General features: G+C 34.9%; 1 protein-coding gene across 1 annotated transcript in view; it reads right to left on the bottom strand.

Moving 5' to 3' along the window:
- Positions 1–1,060: 1,060 nt before the first annotated feature.
- Positions 1,061–22,805, bottom strand: part of LOC141437664 (facilitated trehalose transporter Tret1-like) — a 28,144-nt gene continuing 6,399 nt past the window's right edge. The window contains exons 2-4 of the mRNA XM_074101115.1: positions 7,388–7,528; positions 5,822–6,078; positions 1,061–5,696 (exon numbers count right to left, since the gene is read on the bottom strand). Coding sequence (XP_073957216.1) covers positions 4,728–5,696; positions 5,822–6,078; positions 7,388–7,528 — 1,367 coding nt within the window. The 3' untranslated portion in view covers positions 1,061–4,727. The remainder of the gene's footprint in view (positions 5,697–5,821; positions 6,079–7,387; positions 7,529–22,805) is intronic.

Below are 22,805 nucleotides of genomic sequence, written 5' to 3'. Positions count from 1 at the left end.
ATGCAACATTGCTGGAGAGTTTAGCGGTCTATCAATTTTTATTTTGTTTTCATCACACTTCCTCGTCAATGACGTTATTCCAGGCCTATGTACAAAAGGACAATGGCCTCTATTGTTCCCGCGGGAATTATGGATTTACGTATAGTTTTCCTACCCGAAGGAAGAACAAAGAAATTTAATTTTCATCATTTTTTCCCTCGCAATGTAATGAAAATCATTGTGTGTATCACGGGCCGTAAGGGGATTACAAACTCGGGTCATTAAAACCCCTCCGACTCCGGTGTCGGGCTTCTAATAGACTCCCGTTAGTAATCCCCTTCTTACGCCCCTTAATGCACAATGTACTATTATCTACACCCATGTAATACATCCTCCAGTATGCGTGCAATAACTATAGATAATGACCAGCATTACGACATTGGATTCTATTATGAACACGGCTGTATCATAATGGTCATTACTTACATTACGATACAGAAATCTATATCGTAATGAGATTTCATACATCAGTACAGTACCGGGGCGCGCACAAACCGGCGCACTAGGCGCAGGTCGTCGGGCGCGTACCGGGCGCAGGTCGGGGGCCAGACATAGTTCTCGTTGCAATGCAGGTCACTCTTAATGGTTCGCGGAACACATGATAGAGATGGAAATGGATGCAGATTAAATATTGTATGCAACTGTACGTAATTAGGCCTTAAAACACTCATGTGACCCTCTCGTGTTTTAAGTACCCCTATTACCATACAGTTGCATAATAGTATTTTTTCTAATCGCGTAGCACAATGTGCTACCTACTAACGATAGCGCTATCGGTAATCCAATGACGATGCACTGCAAATGCGGGGAATTAAAAAAAAAAACTTCACCGGTATATTGTCTAATGGCCAACAGTCATCTTACTTTACTTACCTAATTGTTGTTCTTACGAGATAACATTGCGAGTAACTTACAGGGGTCATGATATAATGACTTAATGACTCTACCACAAAGGAAACGTTGAATTTGCGTGGGTGACAGAAAAATAAATAAATATAAAATTAATAAAACACCAGTAAAGTAGGTATAACTTTTTTAATATTCAAGGCACTTTGTTTACGAATTATTTTGACACCATTTGCAACTAAACAAATTGCTTTAGTAATTTATCCGTTTCCTTTACATTTGAACGTTTCGTTTACAGAACAGGATCATTGTATAAATTACAGGAATGTTTCAAGATTGACATCACAGCATTAAATGCTCTTAAAACTGTTAAGACATCAAATGATTTTCAAAAACTAAGCTTTAACCTATGTATATATCAGTAAGTACAGTTAACAAGAGATTGGAGAGTTAAGGACTCTGTAACTTTAGAGTCTAAAGTGACGGTGTATTAATCATTAGTGTATTATTACTTTTTTTTATTCGTTTTATCGTAAGGCACACAATTTAATTTAAAAACAAGCTTATATTATGGTCCATTTCGCCGCAATTATGGTTACCTAAGCTCTTATACATTGCAGTAATTTATTGAACGAATAGAGTTATCATTAAACCGCGATGAGACAAGGAATGGAAGTGAGAGTTATTATATACGCTTACATCAAATAAATGAAGTTATAATCTTTGAATCCTACTCACATTGCGGTTTGGTAATAGTACCAGGGCGACTAAGGTTTATGTTGGACTAAAACTCAAAAAACAGAGATAAGACCAAGCTAGATCGATTGTTCGCCCCTTAAAACCCTCATAGCAAATTTTGCCAAAATCGATACAGCCGTTTCCGAGATCCTTAAAATTAATAAAGATACAAGAATTGTTCGTTTAAAGGTTATTAGGTTATTAGATAAATTGATAGATATACAGATTTAAAAGACTTCGAGACTGATTAACACTCGGGAGAAATTATTTAGTGTTTCAGTCATGTAGATAATTTAATATTGATTATATAAACCTAGCACAATTGGAAAATTCCTCTCAAATTTAAGTGTGAGAACAGTAATAAAATAATAACAATTTCGAATACTGAAACAAAACAGGTTCCATAATAAATGCAGGAATTGAGTCGTGGGTTTTATACTACCCATTCGTTTATGCGAAATCGGCCGTGTTACCAAGCAAGTATGATTACCGTACCTCGTACAGCATCACGTGATATTACTATATTCCATGGGTAGGTATATTTCATATTTATAAATTTCCAACGCGTGTGAGGACCTTTGAACTTGGAATGATTTAAATTATCGGCATTATCTGTAAGGGGGACTCGTGACGTCATTAACACTAGTGAATATGGTAGGTACAGAACTGTAGCAAAACGGCCACAATTTACGACCGGCGGTTAGAAAGCCGTTTTCGTTGTTCATTGCGCGGCCGAGACACTCGTTGTACAGTGTTTACCTGGCAGTAGAAGCAATGAAGAAAGAAACGCTAGCGTCATAGTAAATAAAATTCAATCATCAACCACTTATCTAGATTAGGTCCATAATAGTGTTGTATTCTGAATAGCAACGCAGACTATAATAAAACACAATTGTATCTTTTGTAAGTCCTTGAGTAATTCAGACTGTTATAAAATGGTCTCATTTCTTCGTGCTCTAAAGTATACTCGTAATACAGCTCGTTATTCGAATCTATTAAGCCAAATAAAAAGTTCCATAGGTACTCTTGAAACGCGAGAGGTCGATGAACTTGCGTAAAAACGGACCACGAGCTCGGAGCGTGAGTAATATAATCACACGTACCTATACAAAGGTGGACATTACAGATTTTTGGTACATTTCACAAACCTAAAACTCTCAAGTCACTGATATTAGTAATGTCGATATCAATGAGAGTTAATTTCTACCTACCTTATTAAGACCAAATTAGTCGCCAGTCATCATTATCTAGATGGAGGTCAAAGAGTTGCATTTTCACACCGGTTTTTAGAAATATTTCGAAACATTCTGTCGTGAAACCATACCATACATTTTTCCGCCCGTCGTCACTTTTTGAACTCCATCCATTTGCCTTTGCTATTTAACGGGTCACAACTGGCTCATATATTTCATACAACTTAAAAACATAAAACTATATCAAATAATTATTTATAAATTGCAATAGTTAAATTATGTATCTTAATGTAAGTACATAATTACTGGTAAGTACAAAATAATTATTATTCTTTAAATTCGTATCGGATGAAGAGATTCGAGATTTGTTCGTCAGCATAACTGAATTGAAAATTGCAATCTAGTGAATTCTATGTAGTATATTTAAATAGTAGTATCTAGTGTATTTAAATCTGTAATCATTTATTTATAGTGCCATACGAGGTATTATAATATAAGTAGGTATAATATATGTAAATTTAAAATACTTACAGTTCGAAACAAAGTTAAAATGCTGAAACTGGAAATATATAATGTCTAAAGCTCCTCATTAATCTCGAGGGATTAAGAGCGTTTATACCTGCTGAGCTGACAACGTTGCATTTTTGTTAGTTTTTCTCGATTATCTCATAAAAAATTGAATGAAAAATAATAATGTTGTCTGATAGAACACTTCTTAATATATATACGTTAATGTGTCTACACCAATAATTATTCGTTATAGACTTTTATTTTCTTTATAAACCGGTCATAAACATTAATTCGTTTTTAAGGAATGTAAAAGTCTATCACGAATAATTATTGGAGTATACACATTAACTTATATATTAAGAAGTGTTCTATCAGAAAATATTTTTAATTTTCATTCAATTTTTATGGAATAATCGAGAAAAACTAACAAAATGCAACGTTGCCAGCTCAGCAGGTATAAACGCTCTTAAAGTATTTTTTTTAATGTACTTTGGAAACCCCTAAACAGCCAATCACGGTGTTTCTGAATGGAGGCGTCATTTTCAGTGATTGTGTAGGTATAGAAAAATTTTAGGGTGTGGAAATAACCTCATAATGACAACTGTGCGAACATATTAAAAAAACACGATTTAATTTCGTGAAACACAATGATTATATGGTATATAAACATCTCGTGTCGTTATGGCTTATTTTAGTTCCTTGTTGAACAATCTACTATTATTATTAGTAGGTATATTTTCCTACTTTTATGAATTAACGAGGTTTGTAAAATTTGCTGTTCAACTATTCTCACCCTAATTTAGGACTTCGTGCCTAAAATTATTTATTAAAACACAAGTAAGTATTGAAATGTAATCTTAAATATCACACTTGCTGAGAACGCCTTTATTAAAATTATATTTTAATAATGAGTACCTAAATACTGACGAAAACTAATTTAAGTAATTAGCTAGTGGCGATGGTTTCGCCTTCATTGGGAAACTCCCTATCACGTGAGATTTTTCAAAACTCATCTTTAGTGCTCGTCTGCATGACAATATGGATAAATAAAATAAAGCTTTGTGTAAAATTTCCAGCTCTGGGCTTTTCGATTAGCCCGTGCCTCGATATCCCAGTCAGTCAATTGTTCAGCATCTTTTTTTATACAAACAGGTTAACAACAATGATTTGATTTGTTATGTTCTGAAATACAACATTTTATTTCTTGTAATTTTGTGACATTACACAAATATATTTCTTGATAATTAAAGCAAGCCTGCAAGCGAAGAGTGTTGTTGAATTTTGATGCAAAATCGCTAATACTATTCACTTGTATTATTTTATGTTACTGGGCTCTGGTCTTGAATGAAAATTAATTAAGTATATGTTTTAGTAACAAATTATGTATACAATTAAGGTAATTTAAATGCTCAGCCTTACTCTATCGAAGTGATTGTCTCGCTTTTCATAAACAACTTTTTCACTCTTGTACAACCTATCTTGAATGGCGGCGAACGATTGGCCCTTGGTTTCAGGAAGTAGCACAAGAATGAACACCACTCCAGCCACTGACAACGCTCCGAAAGCCCAGAATACTACGTACAACCCCAATGAATCCTCGACCACTTGATACAACTTTGTAACTGCGAATGTCATTAAAGCAACAAATATTTGTATCGCACACGTAGCCTTGGATTTTATATTCGTGGGAAATATTTCCGACGTTATAGCGAAAGGCACTGTAGCTAACCCTATAGTGTATGAAAATATAAATATAGGTATCACAACAATAGGAATGAATTTAATATTAACGACATACTCACTGTTTTCCTGTTTCATGAAAAAGTATGCCCCTATAATAATGTTAGCTAAGCCAACGCCACACGAGGACACAAGAAGGAGAGGTTTTCTCCCTAATCTATCGACTAGCTGTGAAGAAATTGCAGATGTTAACAACTGCACGGCACCGAAGAGAATACAAGACTCCTTCGCTCCCAAACCACCTTCGGCAGCTCCGAAGATTTGCTGAGTGTATGATATAATCGCAGTGCTCCCGCAAAACTGTTGCGTGAAGTATATCCCGTATAGAATTATAAGACCTTTTCTATTCCCACCAACTGTCAACAAGTCCAGCCACCGACTTTTATCTTTCATGTTCTCGTTCACCAGATGTGTCATACTGTCCAGTTCTCCTCTCATATATCCTCTACCACGGAGTTTCTTGAGTGATCTCTCGGCTTGATCAGGTTGTCCTGACTTCAAAAAATAATACGGAGATTCTGGCATGGTACTGAATGTTACCACAAATAGTATTGGTATAGCGATATTGAAGCTCGCTAGTCCCAGTATAGAAACGTATGGTCCAATGGCGTACTGCGATAGGATTCCGAACTGAAAAAAAAATATTTTTTTTTTAGTTATTAATGGTTATTTGTTTAAAATAAACAAACTATACGCACAAATTATTGTCAGAAAAAATGAATATATATATATATGAATGTAACGTCGTTAGGTACCTTTGACATGACAGTGATGAGAGTGGTCATTGCGCCTCGGACCTCATCGGAGGCTATTTCTCCCAAGTACATAGGAGCGGCGGTATACGCGATACCATAGCCCAGGCCGGAGATGAGGCGCGACACGTAGATCGTGGGTATGTTCCCCGCGAACATCACCAGGACCCAGCCGATGATATACGGAACAGCTGCCAGTAGGAGCGTCTTCTTCGTGCCGATTCGGTCGGCCAGGTATGAAGCAGGGATCGGACTCACCGCTGAAATTAGAAATAGCAAAATAGTTTATATTTACTTACTTGATGCGAATCCATGACTATTCTACCTATCACATTACTGACTACCGTAACAAATTTCATGTTCACGTGGTGCGTGCATATTTGATCAGCCTTTGTATTTTTATGGTTTATTTGGGGAACTCATGCGTGTGCCGTAGTGTGACACTTATAAATAGAACAGGGTTTTTCATAACACGCTTGTACAAGCATCCGGGTAAAGTTTGGCGTTTGCAAGCGAGATCGAAATTAGCATTAGGTATGTGGTCCTAAATATTTAAGTACCTACTAGGTAGTTCTTTGTAAGCTGAAAAAGGTCACGATCCTTGGATACGTATAGTTTCTTGAAACTATTAGCCTTGCTATGGAAGGGCTACGGATTAGCCCGAAACATGTCAAGCTAAACTCGATTTAAGACGTGAGTTATCCGGTTCAATATATTTAATACTATTAGCCTTCTTCAATATCGGCATAAAGATGTGTAAAACTTATGCAGACTCACTCAACGTGTAAATAAGAACATAGATATAATGCAATACCAAATTGATTAACGTAATAAGGTAGAATTACAAACGAAATGATATGAAAAACTTTAGTGGCCTAAAGATCACGTCTACTGATAGTGATAGGATTAATAACTCTTGATTGTGATTATTAGTTTCATTAACTACATACAATTTTAGTGTCATTTTCAGAATAAATTGTGAAATCGATGAGATGCTTCTGAATTTAGATTTGTCTGGCGAAATATGACTCGCAGATTTTGTAGGCACGCGAGTTGTTTGTTGCGACTAATGGGCTAGTTACAAAATGTGTCAGAGTTTATTGTTCTAATTATATCTTCAATACCTACTTATGAAGCATAAATTACATTGATCACTGGTATATTGTGTGTGAGACAATATGTGAACTGCATGTAATTTTTGGCGAGAATACATAAACTTAAAACAAAATTTTCCGTTTTCGGAATTCAAAATTGATCTTGCATTTCTAAAAAAATATTCTATATGTGGTGCTTTCTTCTGACAAATCTGCTTTTATTTATTTTATTTTATTTGTAAAAACATACTAGCATTGATAGGTATATTCAAGGATAGAGTGAGAAGGCAGTTATGGAACCAGTAGGTTACATCTTCGGCGGCTTTATTTGTATTTACCAGCGAGATAGGAGGTATGATTTATACCTATTCTACCTTATGGAAATTACATTTGCAAAAACATAATTCTGAGTAGATATTTTTTATTTTCCGAAAAAACAGCGAACTTCGCTCGGCGCATCAGTATATTGCTGTACCTGAACAGAGGATCATAATCGAGGCGATCCATGAGCTCTGGTCGCGGGAGGTCTCGATGGGCGAGTCGGGCGCCAGCAGGATGGGCAGCGTCGGTGACGTCCAGCCCACCGTCGTCCCCGCCGCCGCCGTGATCAAAGTCGCTGGAAGATGCAAAGTGTAAATTTAAATAACATTTTTTGACGTTTTTTGTTAATGTCTAATGAATGTTGTATAGATGGTACGGAACCCTTCGTGTGCGAGTCCGACTCGCACTTGGCCGGTTTATTTTAAACATGATTATCATTCATATAAATATCATGAGCTGTTTTTACCATAACAATACCATGTGAAGTATTCTCAAGGACCGTAAACAGTAAAATATTGTTTTATTTTTCAGTTTAAAAGAAACCGAAGAACAATGGGTATTAGAATTTCAATTTCCAGGTGTAAAGAATCCTTCGTTTATTTGTTTCTTGTGTATGACGTGAGGTAAGCGAAAAATTAATTTCACAGTAGTACGAGTAAATAAGGAGCTTGTACGCATAAATCACTGAAATAGACGTAGGTATTTTTGTTATTGTTGCGGTACGATAAATACGTGGAATTAAGTACCTAACATGTAATTTGTGAAATTTGCTGTTTACAAGTTTGTTCATAAAATTATATGCTATAATTATTGTCTTTGTGTTACTTTACCTGCTCATAATTGGTGATGTGGTGACAACATCAATCGACTACGGGGTTACCAGAGTGTAAACATAGTATTCCGAAGAAAGAAAACTAAGTGAGTCATGCCATGCACAATGAGAACATCCCCATACTACAAAGATTTTAAATTCCTTTGGGCAGCAGGTACCTAAGAGTGCACTGTGCTCAGGTAAATGTTGAGATAACATTGTCACAAGAGCAAATAATCGAGCTCACAGTACACGGAATTGGAGCAGTAGAATTATGAAGGTTATTTATTCGTAAAAGTTTCTAATGTGACGACATGCACCAGCCCAGGATATTTAGCGGGTCATACATACGTGATAAATTGGCAATTTAAAAATACAAGAATAAACGACGGGCGTTATAGATTGAGATTATAAAAGTTGGACCAGCTTAACGGGTTAGTTAACTACACAAAGCGACTGATTGTATTTTTTCGAACTGCTCTTTTGACTGTATCAAAAGCATAATCATCATCATCATGTCAGCTGTAGGACGTCCACAGTTGGCCATAGCTAGGCCTCCCCTATATACCCCAGTTGCTTTGGTTAGAAGCAGCCTGCATCCACCGAGAAACCGCGGCTTTAACCAGGTCATCCGTTAATCTTGTTCGTGGACGCCCTGCGCTGAGCTGGCCGATCCGCGGTCTCCATTCGAGAACATTTCGGCCCCAACGGCCGGATAATCCCACTATCTAATATTATAAATGCGAAAGTTTGTAAGTCTATTTGTTTGTTTCTTACCTACAGCACGTCTTAACCGATTAAAAACCAATTTAGATGAAATTCGGTATACTAGAAGGACATAGGATATTTTTCCCGGAAAATTGCATAGTTCCTGCGGGATAGCGGTAACCGAATTCTATGCGGACGGAGTCGCGAGTAATGGGTATAAAAATAAAATAAAAATAAAAAAGGCTTTATTTCTTCCAGAATCTAAGTTTACAAAGAAGTGGTGTTAGTTAAAAAAAAAAATACTTAATTAATTTTAAATTTAGTGTTAGTATGTTTTCTTGTTTTTTTTAACAAGATAATATTTAAACAAGATTAATTTTATTCATGCTAATTATTCTGCAAGAACCCCTCTGCAGGTAAAGGCCTCCTCCAAGGTAAGCCAGTCTTCTCTGGATTTTGCTGTATCCATCCAATTTAGACCCGCTGTGCGTTTTATTTAATGGGCAGTGGGTATATTAAATTAAAATTTAAACTAAATAACTGATTTTCACTACCACCACTGGCGCACTAACTCTGATTGCTTGCATTATTGCATGCACATTTGAGCCTATGCTTGCTTGATCTGCTATGTGCCTGCTTGCTTACATGCTTGATTGCCTGCTTCTTTGAAATGTTTATGGTACACGCGAGCGAACTAAGCTCACTTGCAAGCTTGCTTAGATGCTTGCATGTTTAAATACAGGCTTGAATGCAAGGTTGCTTACACTTTTACTTGCATAATTACATGCTTACTTACATGCTCACTTACATGCTTGCTTGATTGCTTGCTTCTTTGTAATGTTTATGGTTTACGCCAGCGAAGCAGCGGGTAAAAGCTAGTATTTATTAATTATTTCTATTTTTACAATTTATCTTTCAACCTGGACGTGTATCATAAGTAAAATGCAGAAAGTAACAAGTCGTTAACATAACTATATACAGTGACTTACTGTTATAAACTCTACCAATGTACCAGTTCCCGGATTGTCGCATTATTTCTCACTCAAAACAAAACCATTGTCAACTTATCTATTGAGAACAACAATTGTTGACAATTTAACACAGTAATGCCAATGTAGAAACACGGGCATTTTTTTTCGCTTTTTACAATTACAGAAGGACATTGTCATCGAAGCTACAGTTATGTGTGTGTAGAACCGCAAACGTTAACGGACTAGGATAAATAATAATAATAATAGTTAGGTATATTATTTATGAAAGGAAATGATTATAGTAACTTGATATTAAAACTAGAAAAAACTCAAAAAACGAGTGCAACATAAACTACGTAAATTAAAATTTCACAGGAATGATAAAATCCATTCCATTTGCATTAATTCTTTAACCACTAATCACTTTGACAGGATGGCCCCGAAAACCCTATCATGCTATCGACATTAAAAGTATAGCAAGGATACAAAAAAAAATGTTAAAGCTCTTGGCTTTAGAACTGGCCACTCACTGTAGCTATGAGGATTCATTGGCATTACCATAAACTTCATATAGGTACGCACAGCGATCGTCGGGATTGCGTAGATTCAGTTTTACTCTTTAAAATGTTGCACAACAAATTGGATATCCCCTCATTATTTCATCAAATTGGCTTCAGAGTCCCTCGTAAATGTCAGCGCCAGTGCCGAAAAAAAGACTTGTTTTTCCCTCCTCGAAGTAGGACGTGCTATGCACAAAATGCATTCATAAAGCGTGCTTGCGAATTATTCAATGAAAATGAAAAAGTTAAGGACGTAGATTTATTTAATTGTACTATTAACTCGTTAAAACGTGCTTTTTGATAATCACTAATGTATAATTTTTGTTTATTAATGTATGTGTAGATTGTTCAGTCGAGGTCATGGATGTACGTAAGTTATCACGGTGTCAAAAATGCCCATACACGTATTTGACGCGATAGCCGCATGTATGTATATATTTGTGCGAGATTTGTGCCCTCGATTGTTCTTTGACGCGTATTAGTAGGTCATAGTTCCATTCTTGTACAATCACAAAATGTTAGTAAGTAGTATTATAACTTTATAAGTAGGTACTTATGTAAGTATTCCAAATTATTTCAGCCTAAATGTAAAAAAAAAGATTGTTATCTCAGGGCATGTGGTTTCGTTAGATATACACTGCAATTTAATGTAAAGGAAACTCTAGGTCTAAACTATATTTAAGTCATAGTTTAAAAAATGAATGTTTGTAAACGACTGTGTTCTGAATAAAATAAATAAAATAAATGAAGAATATTCTTCATCTGAAGTATCTTATTCGTATTCATTACATGTATTTATCTGTTGTGAAAATGGAACACGTACCTAACCTTAGTACCTATTTGCCTGGTATACCTAGGTACTATTCTAGAAATATGTGATAAATAAAATTGTGTCCGTAATTGATTTCTTGCATTTCAGCTTCGCGTCGGTGACATTTGCATCACTCATTTCGGCTGGCTATTTATTCTGAGGTATTTATCGACCTACAAGGTCAATCAAACAACACTAAGTGGCTATTGTTTCAAGAAAAAATGGGTGGCCTACGGTGATAATATTAAGTAATAGTCTTAGTTCTGAAGATACCTAGTTACATGCATAAAAATCTCATATTGGGCCAGAATACGTTTGTTTGTCGGTTCAATTAATAATCTGGTAGGTATTTGTTATTTTTCTTTTGTATAAAATTTTATATTGTGTTTTTATTCCTATAATAATTTAGCAATCAAGGCTTTTTGGTGTAGGTAAACCTCATACTGTGCACTGATTAAATAAATAAACAAATATTTGGCGTTCTATTCTAACTAACATTAAAAATGCAAAATTTTGACGGATTCTGGCGAAAATTAATTTATGTATGTATGTATGTAGCTGGAACTCTGAAATAACACACAGGCTACTTTTTTAGGGTTCTGGAGCCAAAATGGCAAAAACGGAACCCTTATAGTTTCGCCATGTCTGTCTGTCTGTCCGTCCGTACGCGGCTTTGCTCAGGGACTATCAATGCTAGAAAGCTATAATTATGCACGGATATATTATATGTAAACTATGCCGACCAAATGGTACAATAAAAAACAAAAAAAAACAATTTTTATGGTACCTCCCATAGACGTAAAGTCGAGTGATTTTTTTTCTCATCAACCCTATAGTGTGGGGTATCGTTGGATAGGTTTTTTAAAATTATTAGCGGTTTGCTAAGACGATTTTTCGATTCATTGATTTTTTTGCGAAATATTTATATTTAAAGTTCAAATTTTAATTACCTAAAATCGAGCGTCCCCCCCTCTAAAATCTAAACCGGTTGGTGGAAAAAATTTAAAAATTCAGGATGGTAGTAAGTATATCAAACTTTCAAGGAAAACTATAACGGCTAAGTTTGCTTGAGAATTATTAGTAGTTTTACTCTTAAATAGCAGCCTAAGGTATAAAATATAAAATATACCTAAACTTGGAAGATTCCGTATAAAACACGAAATCCTTAGAAAAATATTACTCATTTTTTTTGTAATCGCTACGGAACCCTATTTTGGGCGTGTCCGACACGCTCTTGGCCGGTTTTTTATTAATTTCAATATTTCCACCGGATCAGTTTTTGCACATGTACAAGAATTAGTAATAAATAGTGTTTAGTTTCATAAAATTTGATGGTGTCGGCATTAAGTACAGTCGCTAACACTCTTTACTCGAAAGAAGGAGACGTCGCGTTACTATGTATCCTCAGTACCTAACCTGCGCTGAGTCGTAATGATTCATACATTCGCTTAATAATGATGATTTTCACTTGTGGTGAGGTGAGACCCAATGCATAGGGCAGGGCGTACCTAAAAATAAAATAACTTTCATGTTGCACGGAAGAATTCATAGTAAATCACATTTTTGATGTTAAATAAATAATTGATTATCATGATTACTGTTGTATAAAAAATACTACATATTTACCTATATAATGATTTCTGTTCGGTGTATGCTGGTAACTCAGAGCCTAGCAAAAACTGTTTACGAATAGCCGCTTTTTTGTTGGAATGACCAATTACAAATTCATCAGAACAATTTACCTTGATCGTATTTGTATTGTTGTTCTCAAAAGGGATTAATGCGTGTTGAAACATTTTTAAATAAAAATGTTTTTATTACACACTTCTATAATACTTATCAACAAACATTCAGGTCATAGTAATAACAATTCATTATCATATTCGTTTTGGTAAACTTGATCTTCCATTTGAAAATTATCTGTATGTATAATCTATACTTATAGACGCCTACTTAGGCGTGAATGTAATTTAATATAGGTATCAATAAGTATGAGTTTTGCATTGTGTTAACAAAAAATAAATATAAATATGATACCTAAAAGATCGACGGATGACAATGGAAAATGATTACGATTAAATGACAATAGAAGCACGAGCCTTTTGCATACAAAGCATTCTGTTCCGCTAGCAAATTTACTATTACATCAAAGTAAATCACAAAGCATCATATACGAGCGTCGTAGGTAGGTATAATATAATTCTGAGTATATCAATGCTGTTTTCTGTAATATCATGTTACACACCATGATGTTTATATAAATATGGGAATACTGATAAGAACATAAGAACCATACATTTAGCAGTCCCACGAGTGATAAATGTGGAATATTCTTGCGGTAAGGTCTAGTTATATGTAAGTTAAAGATGATAAAATGCGTAAGTAGATTATGATTGTAGCCTAGGCTAGGGTCAGGAGCGTTAATGATGATGTTACGACATTGGAATCAAGGGTGTCACCTGTCAACCTCGAAACTGTAGAAGTTGACCTTAACCGATGCAATTCAAAATGGATTGAAGGGTGCGCCTGCCCGTGGGCGAATGCACAAAAAATAACAGTTATGCATAATAATAGTATTTTATGCAACAGTTGTGGGTTCAAAAAAGGCGAGTGGCGTGAGTTACGATGTGAGCTTTAGCGAACATCGTAAGAAAAAGACGCCACGAGCTTTTTTTGTCTTACTTATACAACGTTGCATACAATACTTTTTCTTCGACTTGGGTACTTATTAATTATAATACAAAATTACAGAAAAAGTAAACTTGAAATGTTTTCATACTTTAGTAAAAAGTATCGCAACCGCAAAGAGAAAGTAAACAACAATTAACAAGTGAGAAATATGAAAACGTCAAAATATGTCTAAGTTAAATTTTGTTTTTGATTAACGTTTATTTGCCTGTGTCGATGTTAAAAATACGCATTACTTAAATGTTGGCAGGCTATGGATTAGTAGGTTCGGAAAGTTTTTATCTGTATAAAAACCATATAAAATATGTAACTGGCACCTTAGCGTATCCGAACGTACGAATTAAGAAAAAAAAAGTAAGTGATTGCAGCATGGCTACTACGAAAGTCCGTCTGACACTTATACTATTTAATATGAGAGCGAGAGGGACGGTACGATACGAACTTCAATTTTTGAACTTCAGAGTAGGCCCTCAGTATCGTTTTAGCAACATTACGATACAGCGCTGTTATGGGGAATAGACAATATAGACTTTTCCAGAACCTTGTTATGTATGTTGTTATATTACTGTTCGTGATTAAGTAAATCACATTAAGTAAATCACATATTACAGTATAGGAGTAGAAAAACATAATAACAAGTTCGTCTTAAAAGAGACGTTGGTAGCACTATGTTTCTAGGAATTGGCACAAAATAAATATTGGTTAACAATATTGACTGGTAGTTAATATCGGTTATAAGGATGGGTTATTATAAATTTAACAACTTGGTTAGTATGTGACAGATAGAAATTGAAACGCAATATTCTTAACAATATTATAAATGTGTAAGTGAGTGTCTTTGTTTGATTGTTACGCTTTTACACCAAAGTACCTACTTAACTGATCGTGATGAAATTTGATTTGGAGATAAGTGCATAGTTTGAAACCCTGAGAAGGGCATAGGGTAACAAGAATGAAAGCTCATGAAGAAACAAAGGATGAAAGATCATCCTGTTTTAAAATTAAAAAAATCAAAAATCCCGACAGCCTTAAAAACTAAAAGGAAGAAAATAAGTCTAGTGGTCTAGAACTCTCTTAAGTAGCTAATTTAAAGTTCAACAGTGGGGACCCATTACTAAGATTTTTTGAGCTGGTCACGATTTAAATAAGTCCCGAATGTTGAACAAAACATAACCCTCCTTTGGGCATAAAAAGTCAACTTACTAATACTCTGATCAAGGTTCACATTATTATGTATTATAATTTAGACAAAAATGTAATATGTAAAATGAGTCAAAACAAAAAAAACAATCCGTATTTTGATTGGGGTTCTAAATACCGTTTTGTATGTCACAAAGTAACTACAGTAATTCAATATACAATGCAACCAAGCAAGCTTGAAAGTGAGCATGTAAATTTGCAAGCAAGTATTCAGGCAAACATGCAAGCCAAAATGCAAGCAAGCATGCTTTTTAACACATTATTGAAAAAACGTTTGTGTAATTCTACATTTATAGCGGTCGGTCAGCGGTTAGAATACAAAACACAAGGCACAAGGTTGCCTGGAAGAGATCGCTCATAAGCGATAAGGCCGCCTATTGCTCACCTTGTAATATTTTTTTTCTGTGTATCTGTTTTCTGTATCGCTTACTATGTCTGGTGTACAATAAAGAGTCTTTGTATTGTATTGTATTGTAAAACGAACTTTTGGTCATCCCTTGGGAACGGCAATTTTTTCGGGATAAAAAATATTCTATTGTTTATTCTGGACTTTAAAAAAAATTGTAAGGATATATAAGGAGATTCACTTTGGAATGAGAGAATAAGCTGAAAAGTCGTATACAGCTTCATTTTGTGTCCTAAATGTTGTTTCAAAATACATACAGTATGGCTGAGCGCTGCGGGCTCTCTGCCCTCTATCTCAATAACGTTTGGAAGTACGAAATATTTTTAACACAATATTTGTTCCAAATTTTATGCTCTACAATTTTTTAAGAAACCGAGATAATCGTGAAAAACTGACTTTTTTGACATTTGACCTTGAATAACTTACGACGCGGACACGAGATTAAATGTGACTTTTGAGACAACATTTAGGGCACGAAAATGAAACTGTATACGAGTTTCCAGCTTATTATCTCTCATTCCGAGATTGACCCCTTCTCATTCCTTAATTGACTGAATTAATAATTTATTAATCTACTTACAAAGCAAACAAAATTATGACTTCATCTTATTACTTCTATTCATCATCATCACAAATAACTTTACAAAAAGTGTTTAGAGCCTCTTCTTCTGTGACCTTCTAGAGTCCAATGTTATCCTGAATGCACTATAGGTACACCGATACACCTACACCGATATGCCGAACCAACAATTAATAACATTTGATAATAGAAATGTAATACACAATGTTGCTTAATAATTAAATATCGGTGCTATCTGTCCTCAGTTGTTGCTATTTTCAATACAATATTCCTTGTTTTGAAATACAGAGTTGCCACCAGACTGGGTTTACCCGGGTTTGTTTTAGTTTTGCAGATCCCACTAATATTATAAATGCGAAAGCTTGTATGTCTGTTTGTTTGTTTGTGACCTCATCACATCTAAACTGCTGAACCAATTTAGATGATATTCGGTATACTGATATATTTAGTTTGAGTCCCGGGGAAGGACTAGGATAATTATTATCCCGGAAAATTGCATAATTTCCGCGGGATAGCGATAAACGAATAATTAATCTACGCGGATGGAGTCGCGGGCATCAGCGAGTACTACAATAAATTGTCAAGTACTTGGGAGACCGAGTTTTGCTCGGGGTAAAACTCAATAATAAGCGTTTCCCCAGAGATAAGACCAAGTTAGATCGATTTGTCATCCCCGTAAACCCCCACATACCAAATTTCATCGAAATCGTTGGAGCCGTTTCCCTAAATCCCTGAAATATATACAAGAGTATTAGATAATAACGGTGGGGGAAGCACCAGCCATTGCCCAAAACGTTGCCTGCGTCCCGCGGGAACTTGATAATTTTCCGGGTTAAAAGTACTGAAGCATAATAACTTTATAGGTACGTCATACTAAGCGGACGTCATTAGCGAGTATGAGGCATAATCTTAGGCAACGATTTAATCGAAATTACATTTTGAAACCACCGAATAAACGCTTGAGCAACATTTTCCTGTCATGATTTTTTAAGTCTCTTCAGTTTAAAAACTTTTTAATTCAATGATGCCTTAATCTGATTTCTGTTTTCAAAATTGTTGTAGGTAAATCAATGTTTGCGATAATGGTTGCAAAATAATAAATAAATTTTGTAAAAAGTAGGTCATAATAACCGACATGTCAAAATAAGCAAACTAAGTGAAGTCATTATTTTTAACATTATCATTATCATAGAGAATTTTATATGAAACCAAACTTGCACCGTGTGTGCTTCATTTGCTTGTTGACTTAAAATTGTAGGTATATATTTAATTTGGACCTGTGTTGTCCTGGAAACAAGTGAATTGTTATTATTATTACATCATATTATGCGGTTGGTCATTTTAGGCGGATTCATAATATACGAATTCCACTGTACATAATAAAACTGTACCCTAGGTGTCTGGACGGTCAAGGACTTTAATTCGTAAGTCACCATAGAACGATTTCACAGTAAACGTCATAGTGACATCGCATTAATTCACAAGGAAATTCTTAATTACGTTTTCTTTGAAAAGGTTCCATGGTGGCACATACATGAATAATTATAGTATAGCCCTTTCCTTTACCGTACATAGAAAATATTTGTTTAAATGGTTCTCTATCTACACGTTAGAATCTAAAACAATATTTTACGCTAATTTCAGCATCGAATTAACTGATGAGGATGCAGTTTTCATTATTGTTTTGTGGTTAGTGTTTATTTAATTTGAATCAATTCACAAATAAAAGAAATACAATTTAAAAAATGCATGTAAATAAATCATAGTAGGTAAATACTAGCTTTTGCCCGCGGCTCCGCCCGCGTGGTATTCGGTTATCGCGCGCTGTTGCCTCGGGAACTGTGCATTTTTCCGGGATAAAAAGTAGCCTATGTCACTCTCGGGCCCATAAACTATCTCTATGCCAAAAATCACGTCAATCCGTCGCTCCGTTACAGCGTGAAAGACGGACAAACACACAAACATACAAACACACTTTCGCAATTATAATATTAGTATGGATAGTTTGTTTGTTACGAGTATTCAATAAAATCAGGACAAAAATTATGCATAACACACACTACGATGTACGATTAATTATATTCTCAGTTTATGTCATTTAATTGGCATTGCTTTGCAATAGATAACCGAAAACCATCCAAGTGCGTGTCGGGCTACGCGCAATATAGGGTTCCGTACTAATTTGCGGCCAATCAATATTGAATTTTAATTTTTGATCGACTATTACTCGTTAACTTTTAAAGTTTAGTGTGATAGCTTAGTTTTATTTTTAAATTCATCTTAAACACTATCATCATAACTTTTTCAGATTTTCAAGCTCACAAAAATGAGCACTTTAAAAGCCTACCTATTATTTTTCAAATGTCTTAGCAAACTGATAATATTTTTCAAAGAACTATCCAACAGTTTCGATATAACCGAGGAAAAAAATCATCCCCATTTTACCTGTAGGAGAGATACACTATTAAAAAAAAATCTAGCACTGTTTTATTGGCGTAGTTAAGTTACAGCTTTCGATTAACAGTGTCTAAGTCTCATAACAATTTTAAGCTATGCCACGGTCGGACGGACGGACATGACGAAACTATACGATAGGGTTTCTTGTAAGACTACGGAACCTTAAAAAGGTATGCTTATTAACTATACATAAACACATTTAAAAGCCAATCCACACGGCACTGACTTTTGATACGCGTTGTGATTGTACCTAAGTCTACTTATAATTGAAATCTGTACTATGCTTGTGAATTTTTCTATCACAAATTAGGTATGCGTCTGATTTACACTATTCTTAAAGTCTGTGAAGTTACATAAACAAGGCTGCGTAGCAATAAGACGTAAGTAAGGAAAATGACTATAATTTATGGAAAGATAAACAGTGTTCACATAAATATTCGTTTTTAGATATTTATGGTCCGCTGACGTCATTTGGGTTGTGCAAGCATTATGCTATTTAAGTTAAGGGTTCCAAAATTTGAAGAAGTAGTAGCTGGTTTTTGTGGGTGCTTCCAGTCATTATAAAAGCTTTTTGTATGGTTAACAACGTTCCGGCTAATACAGATACAGTGAATAGGTAGGTAATGTATTTTCATGGGGAAAAGTCGGATTCCAATGGGAATACGATGCACCCTATACTAAAAACTGGAATTCAAGACCAAAAAATCTACGACAGATATGTCACTGTTAAATCTCTCAACCTTTTTTAACAGTGATCACAAAATTCTATATTGCTCTCGTGTCTAACATTTTTTAATCCGCAAGTGGTCTCCGCGTGGTTTCTGAAATTTTGCTTTCAAGTTGCAAAAACTACAATCACCGTACAACGTGAAGAAGAAGAATATATTTATCTTTAATTTAACTGACATTGGCCTAAGCCTTAAGGCCGCCATAGAGGGGAATAATAATAACCTTTTTTAATATGATTCCTTGTAGTGTTATTAAATAAGGATTTTGTGAAAAAAATATATTTACTTACTAACTTATTATCAACTCTCAACTAACATTGAGACAATTTTATTCTAAGGAACATAAACAGGATAAGGTTGCGTTGTTCTACCACAGTGTAGTCCTGAATATTTATTTTATTCCGTTTTTTCGTATTTGTTGTTATGGCCGCAACAGAATACATTATCTGTGAAAATTTCAACTGCCATGGTGTATGTTATGAGATACAGTACAGTCTAATGATAGACGGACAACTGAGTCTTAGTAATAGGCCTCATATTAAATCACAGGAAAGGAATTTGAAAAGGCTAAATGTTTTTTTTTTTAACAGTTTTAACCTCCATATTTAGCCACCATACACCCCATAAAGCGCGCTACACACTATTACTCTGCAGTTTTGTTGATTAGCTAAATATTATGTAAAAAAATAATTCAAATATTAGTTTGATTTTATCTTAATTGTAAATTATTGCACCAAATGTTATGAATACCTGAAGAAATACAAGCACAATACCAGTTTTTCAACCAAAAATTACGAAATAATTAAGTTTTTATTCAGGCGTCTAGTATTTATGTAAAAGTAAGTAAAAAAAATTACTTCTTTAAATTATAGAATCGAAATTACTAATAAAAAGAATATTCTATCGTGTGTTTTAAAAAAAAGGAATGTACTATTGTACACACATTTTATTTCAGTGGCAACATTGTCGTAGATTTTTTAGTCTTGAATTCCAGTTAGTATAAGTGTCAATCAATTAAACGAGTAGTATTAAATGAGTACCATTTTCATATCTATACTAACAGATGCAGCATTAATAGTGTATCGGCATACTTTTCGGTCGTTTTCCAGCCGTTTTAACAGCCAACACAAAATCGGCCAGTGAAAACGACCGAAAAGTACTCGTATGCAACACGATACACTCATGCTGCGTTGTAATGCTGCACAGAGCTTTATTATTGAACTTTATTATTTACCTAGTGTCAAATGTCAAAACGGCTGTACGATGGATATACTGAAGCTAATGAGAGCTAAAAGACAGGCGTAATATCGCTAGATGGCGTTAGTATCGTGAGGTGTTTTTGACGTTACGGTCTTGCTTGCGATTGGCTAATAACTAAATGAGCATTATCCGCTTACATTTGCGACATGTTTGCACACCAGTCTTCCTTGCCAAAATACGGGTCCGAAGCCATTCTATGTGTGAATGTGGCATGGACGAGGGCACCTCGAACACATGTTCTTTCATTGCTCCAAAATTACCACTCCCATAAATGACCGGGAGGAGTACTGGAATTCCTCGCCCTGTAAACTTAAATTTCCTTCTTGCAATAGCACACACCCGTCTTATAAATGTACTAGCTTTTACCCGCGGCTTCGCACGCGTAAACTATTCGGTCTGGTGTTGCAATTGAAAATTTGGGGATTTTACAAAATTCTCCTGGAAATTTCAAAATTTATATCGTGGTCTTCATTGAGGTTGTGTTGTGAATAAATGTACAAAATTCAAAACTCTAAACCCAGTGCTAAAATTTCAAATTTTTTCCATATCCAAATTCAAATTCAAATCATTTATTCAGTAAATAGGCCGCAATGGGCACTTTTACACGTCATTTTTTAAAATACCAGCGCTTTCGGAAAGACCATCATTGCCAAGAAGAATGCGCCGCAAGAAGCTTGGCAGAAAGTCATTTTTCAAAATAAATAACTACAAATAAAATACTTAAAACTACAGTAAGTATACAATTAAAGAAAAAATTACAAAATAATAATAATAATAATACACGGATGTATGGGGTCCCTTAGTTACAAAACTATCCCGTGGAAATATCTGGATAAAGTAGCGTATGTGTTATTCCAGACGTCCGGCTACCTACATACCAAATTTCATGCCTCTAAGCCCAGCGGTTATTATTTCGAGATTTTATCCCTATCCGTGGGAATATCGGAATAAAAAGTAGCCTATGTGTTATTCCAGAGGTCCAGCTACCTACATACCAAATTTCATGGCTCTAAGCCCAGTGGTTGTTATTTCGAGATTTATCCCTAGTTATCCCGTGGGAATATCGGGTCAAAAAGTCACTTAAGTATTATTCCAGATGTCCAGTTACCTACATACCAAATTTCATGACTCTAAGTCCAGCGGTTATTATTTCGAGATTTTATCCCTATCCCGTGGGAATATCGGGATATATAGTACCTATGTGTTATTTCAGAGGTTCAGCTACCTACACACTAATTTCATGGCTCTAAGCTCAGTGGTTGTTATTTCAAGATTTTATCCCTAGGTATGCCGTCGGAATATCGAGTCAAAAAGTTGCCTATGTGATATTCCAGACGTCCAACTACCTACATACCAAATTTCATGACTCTAAGCCTAGCGGTTGTTATTTCGAGATTTTATCCCTATCCCGTGGGAATATCGGGATAAAGTATCCTATGTTTTAATCTAGGTTATAAACTAACTTTCCGCCAAATTTCATCCAAATCCGTCCAGCCGTTTAAGCGTGAAGAAGTAACAAACATACTCACTCACTCACTCACTCACTCACTCACAAACTTTCACATTTATAATATTAGTAGGATTATTTAAGTTTATAAAAATTAACAAATTATATTTGTAGGTAGCTTAACAAACTTTATGTTTGTGTTGTTTATTTTAGGTTCTCACTCGAGTACCGAACACCGCAGCTACCCTACAACGGCCAACCGATGGTGTCTTTTTCAACCTCGACATTGGCAGAATGGCAAAATTAATTGACCTTATGAGCCAATTCCAAGCAAGACCGTAACGTCAAAAAACCTCACGATACTAACGCCATCTAGCGATATTTCACTTGTGTTTTAGCCCTCATTGAAAGAGCACGATAAATACGAACTTTCCGATAAAATACGATGGAAAACCATTATTCTGTTAGCTTAAACTTGGCTTGATAAATAAACTACATCTATAACCTAATAGTTAACAATAAACTACATAACTCTTGAAAGGCATAACGTTTGAATTACGCAACACTAATTTAGATTAACAATTTGTGTCATATAGTTTAATTATGTTTGTTTTTAACAATAAATCTACCTTACATACAAAACATGGCATAATGCAATTTTGTACAGGTAAATTAGGATTGAAATGTATACTACTTACATAAATAATTGGCGAACTTATTGTTTTACATTTTCAGTTAAACTAGGTTGTTATTACACCCGTGACTTATACGCGACACATTTATTGCAAAATTTACATCGATGTATCGATATTTCATTTATTTTTATATGCCCATGTATGACGACCACATATGCTATATGTCCATAATATAAGTCCGTATAGGGTGTAATACCTATTGAATAAGACCGAGTTTATTATAGGTACCTACCTATATAGTTAGGCATCT

Source organism: Choristoneura fumiferana, chromosome 18 (genome assembly GCF_025370935.1).
Source record: "Choristoneura fumiferana chromosome 18, NRCan_CFum_1, whole genome shotgun sequence".
Classification (NCBI taxonomy): Eukaryota; Metazoa; Arthropoda; class Insecta; order Lepidoptera; family Tortricidae; genus Choristoneura; species Choristoneura fumiferana.
Note: the sequence above shows the minus strand (reverse complement) of the source record. Positions and strands in the feature narration are given on the sequence as shown.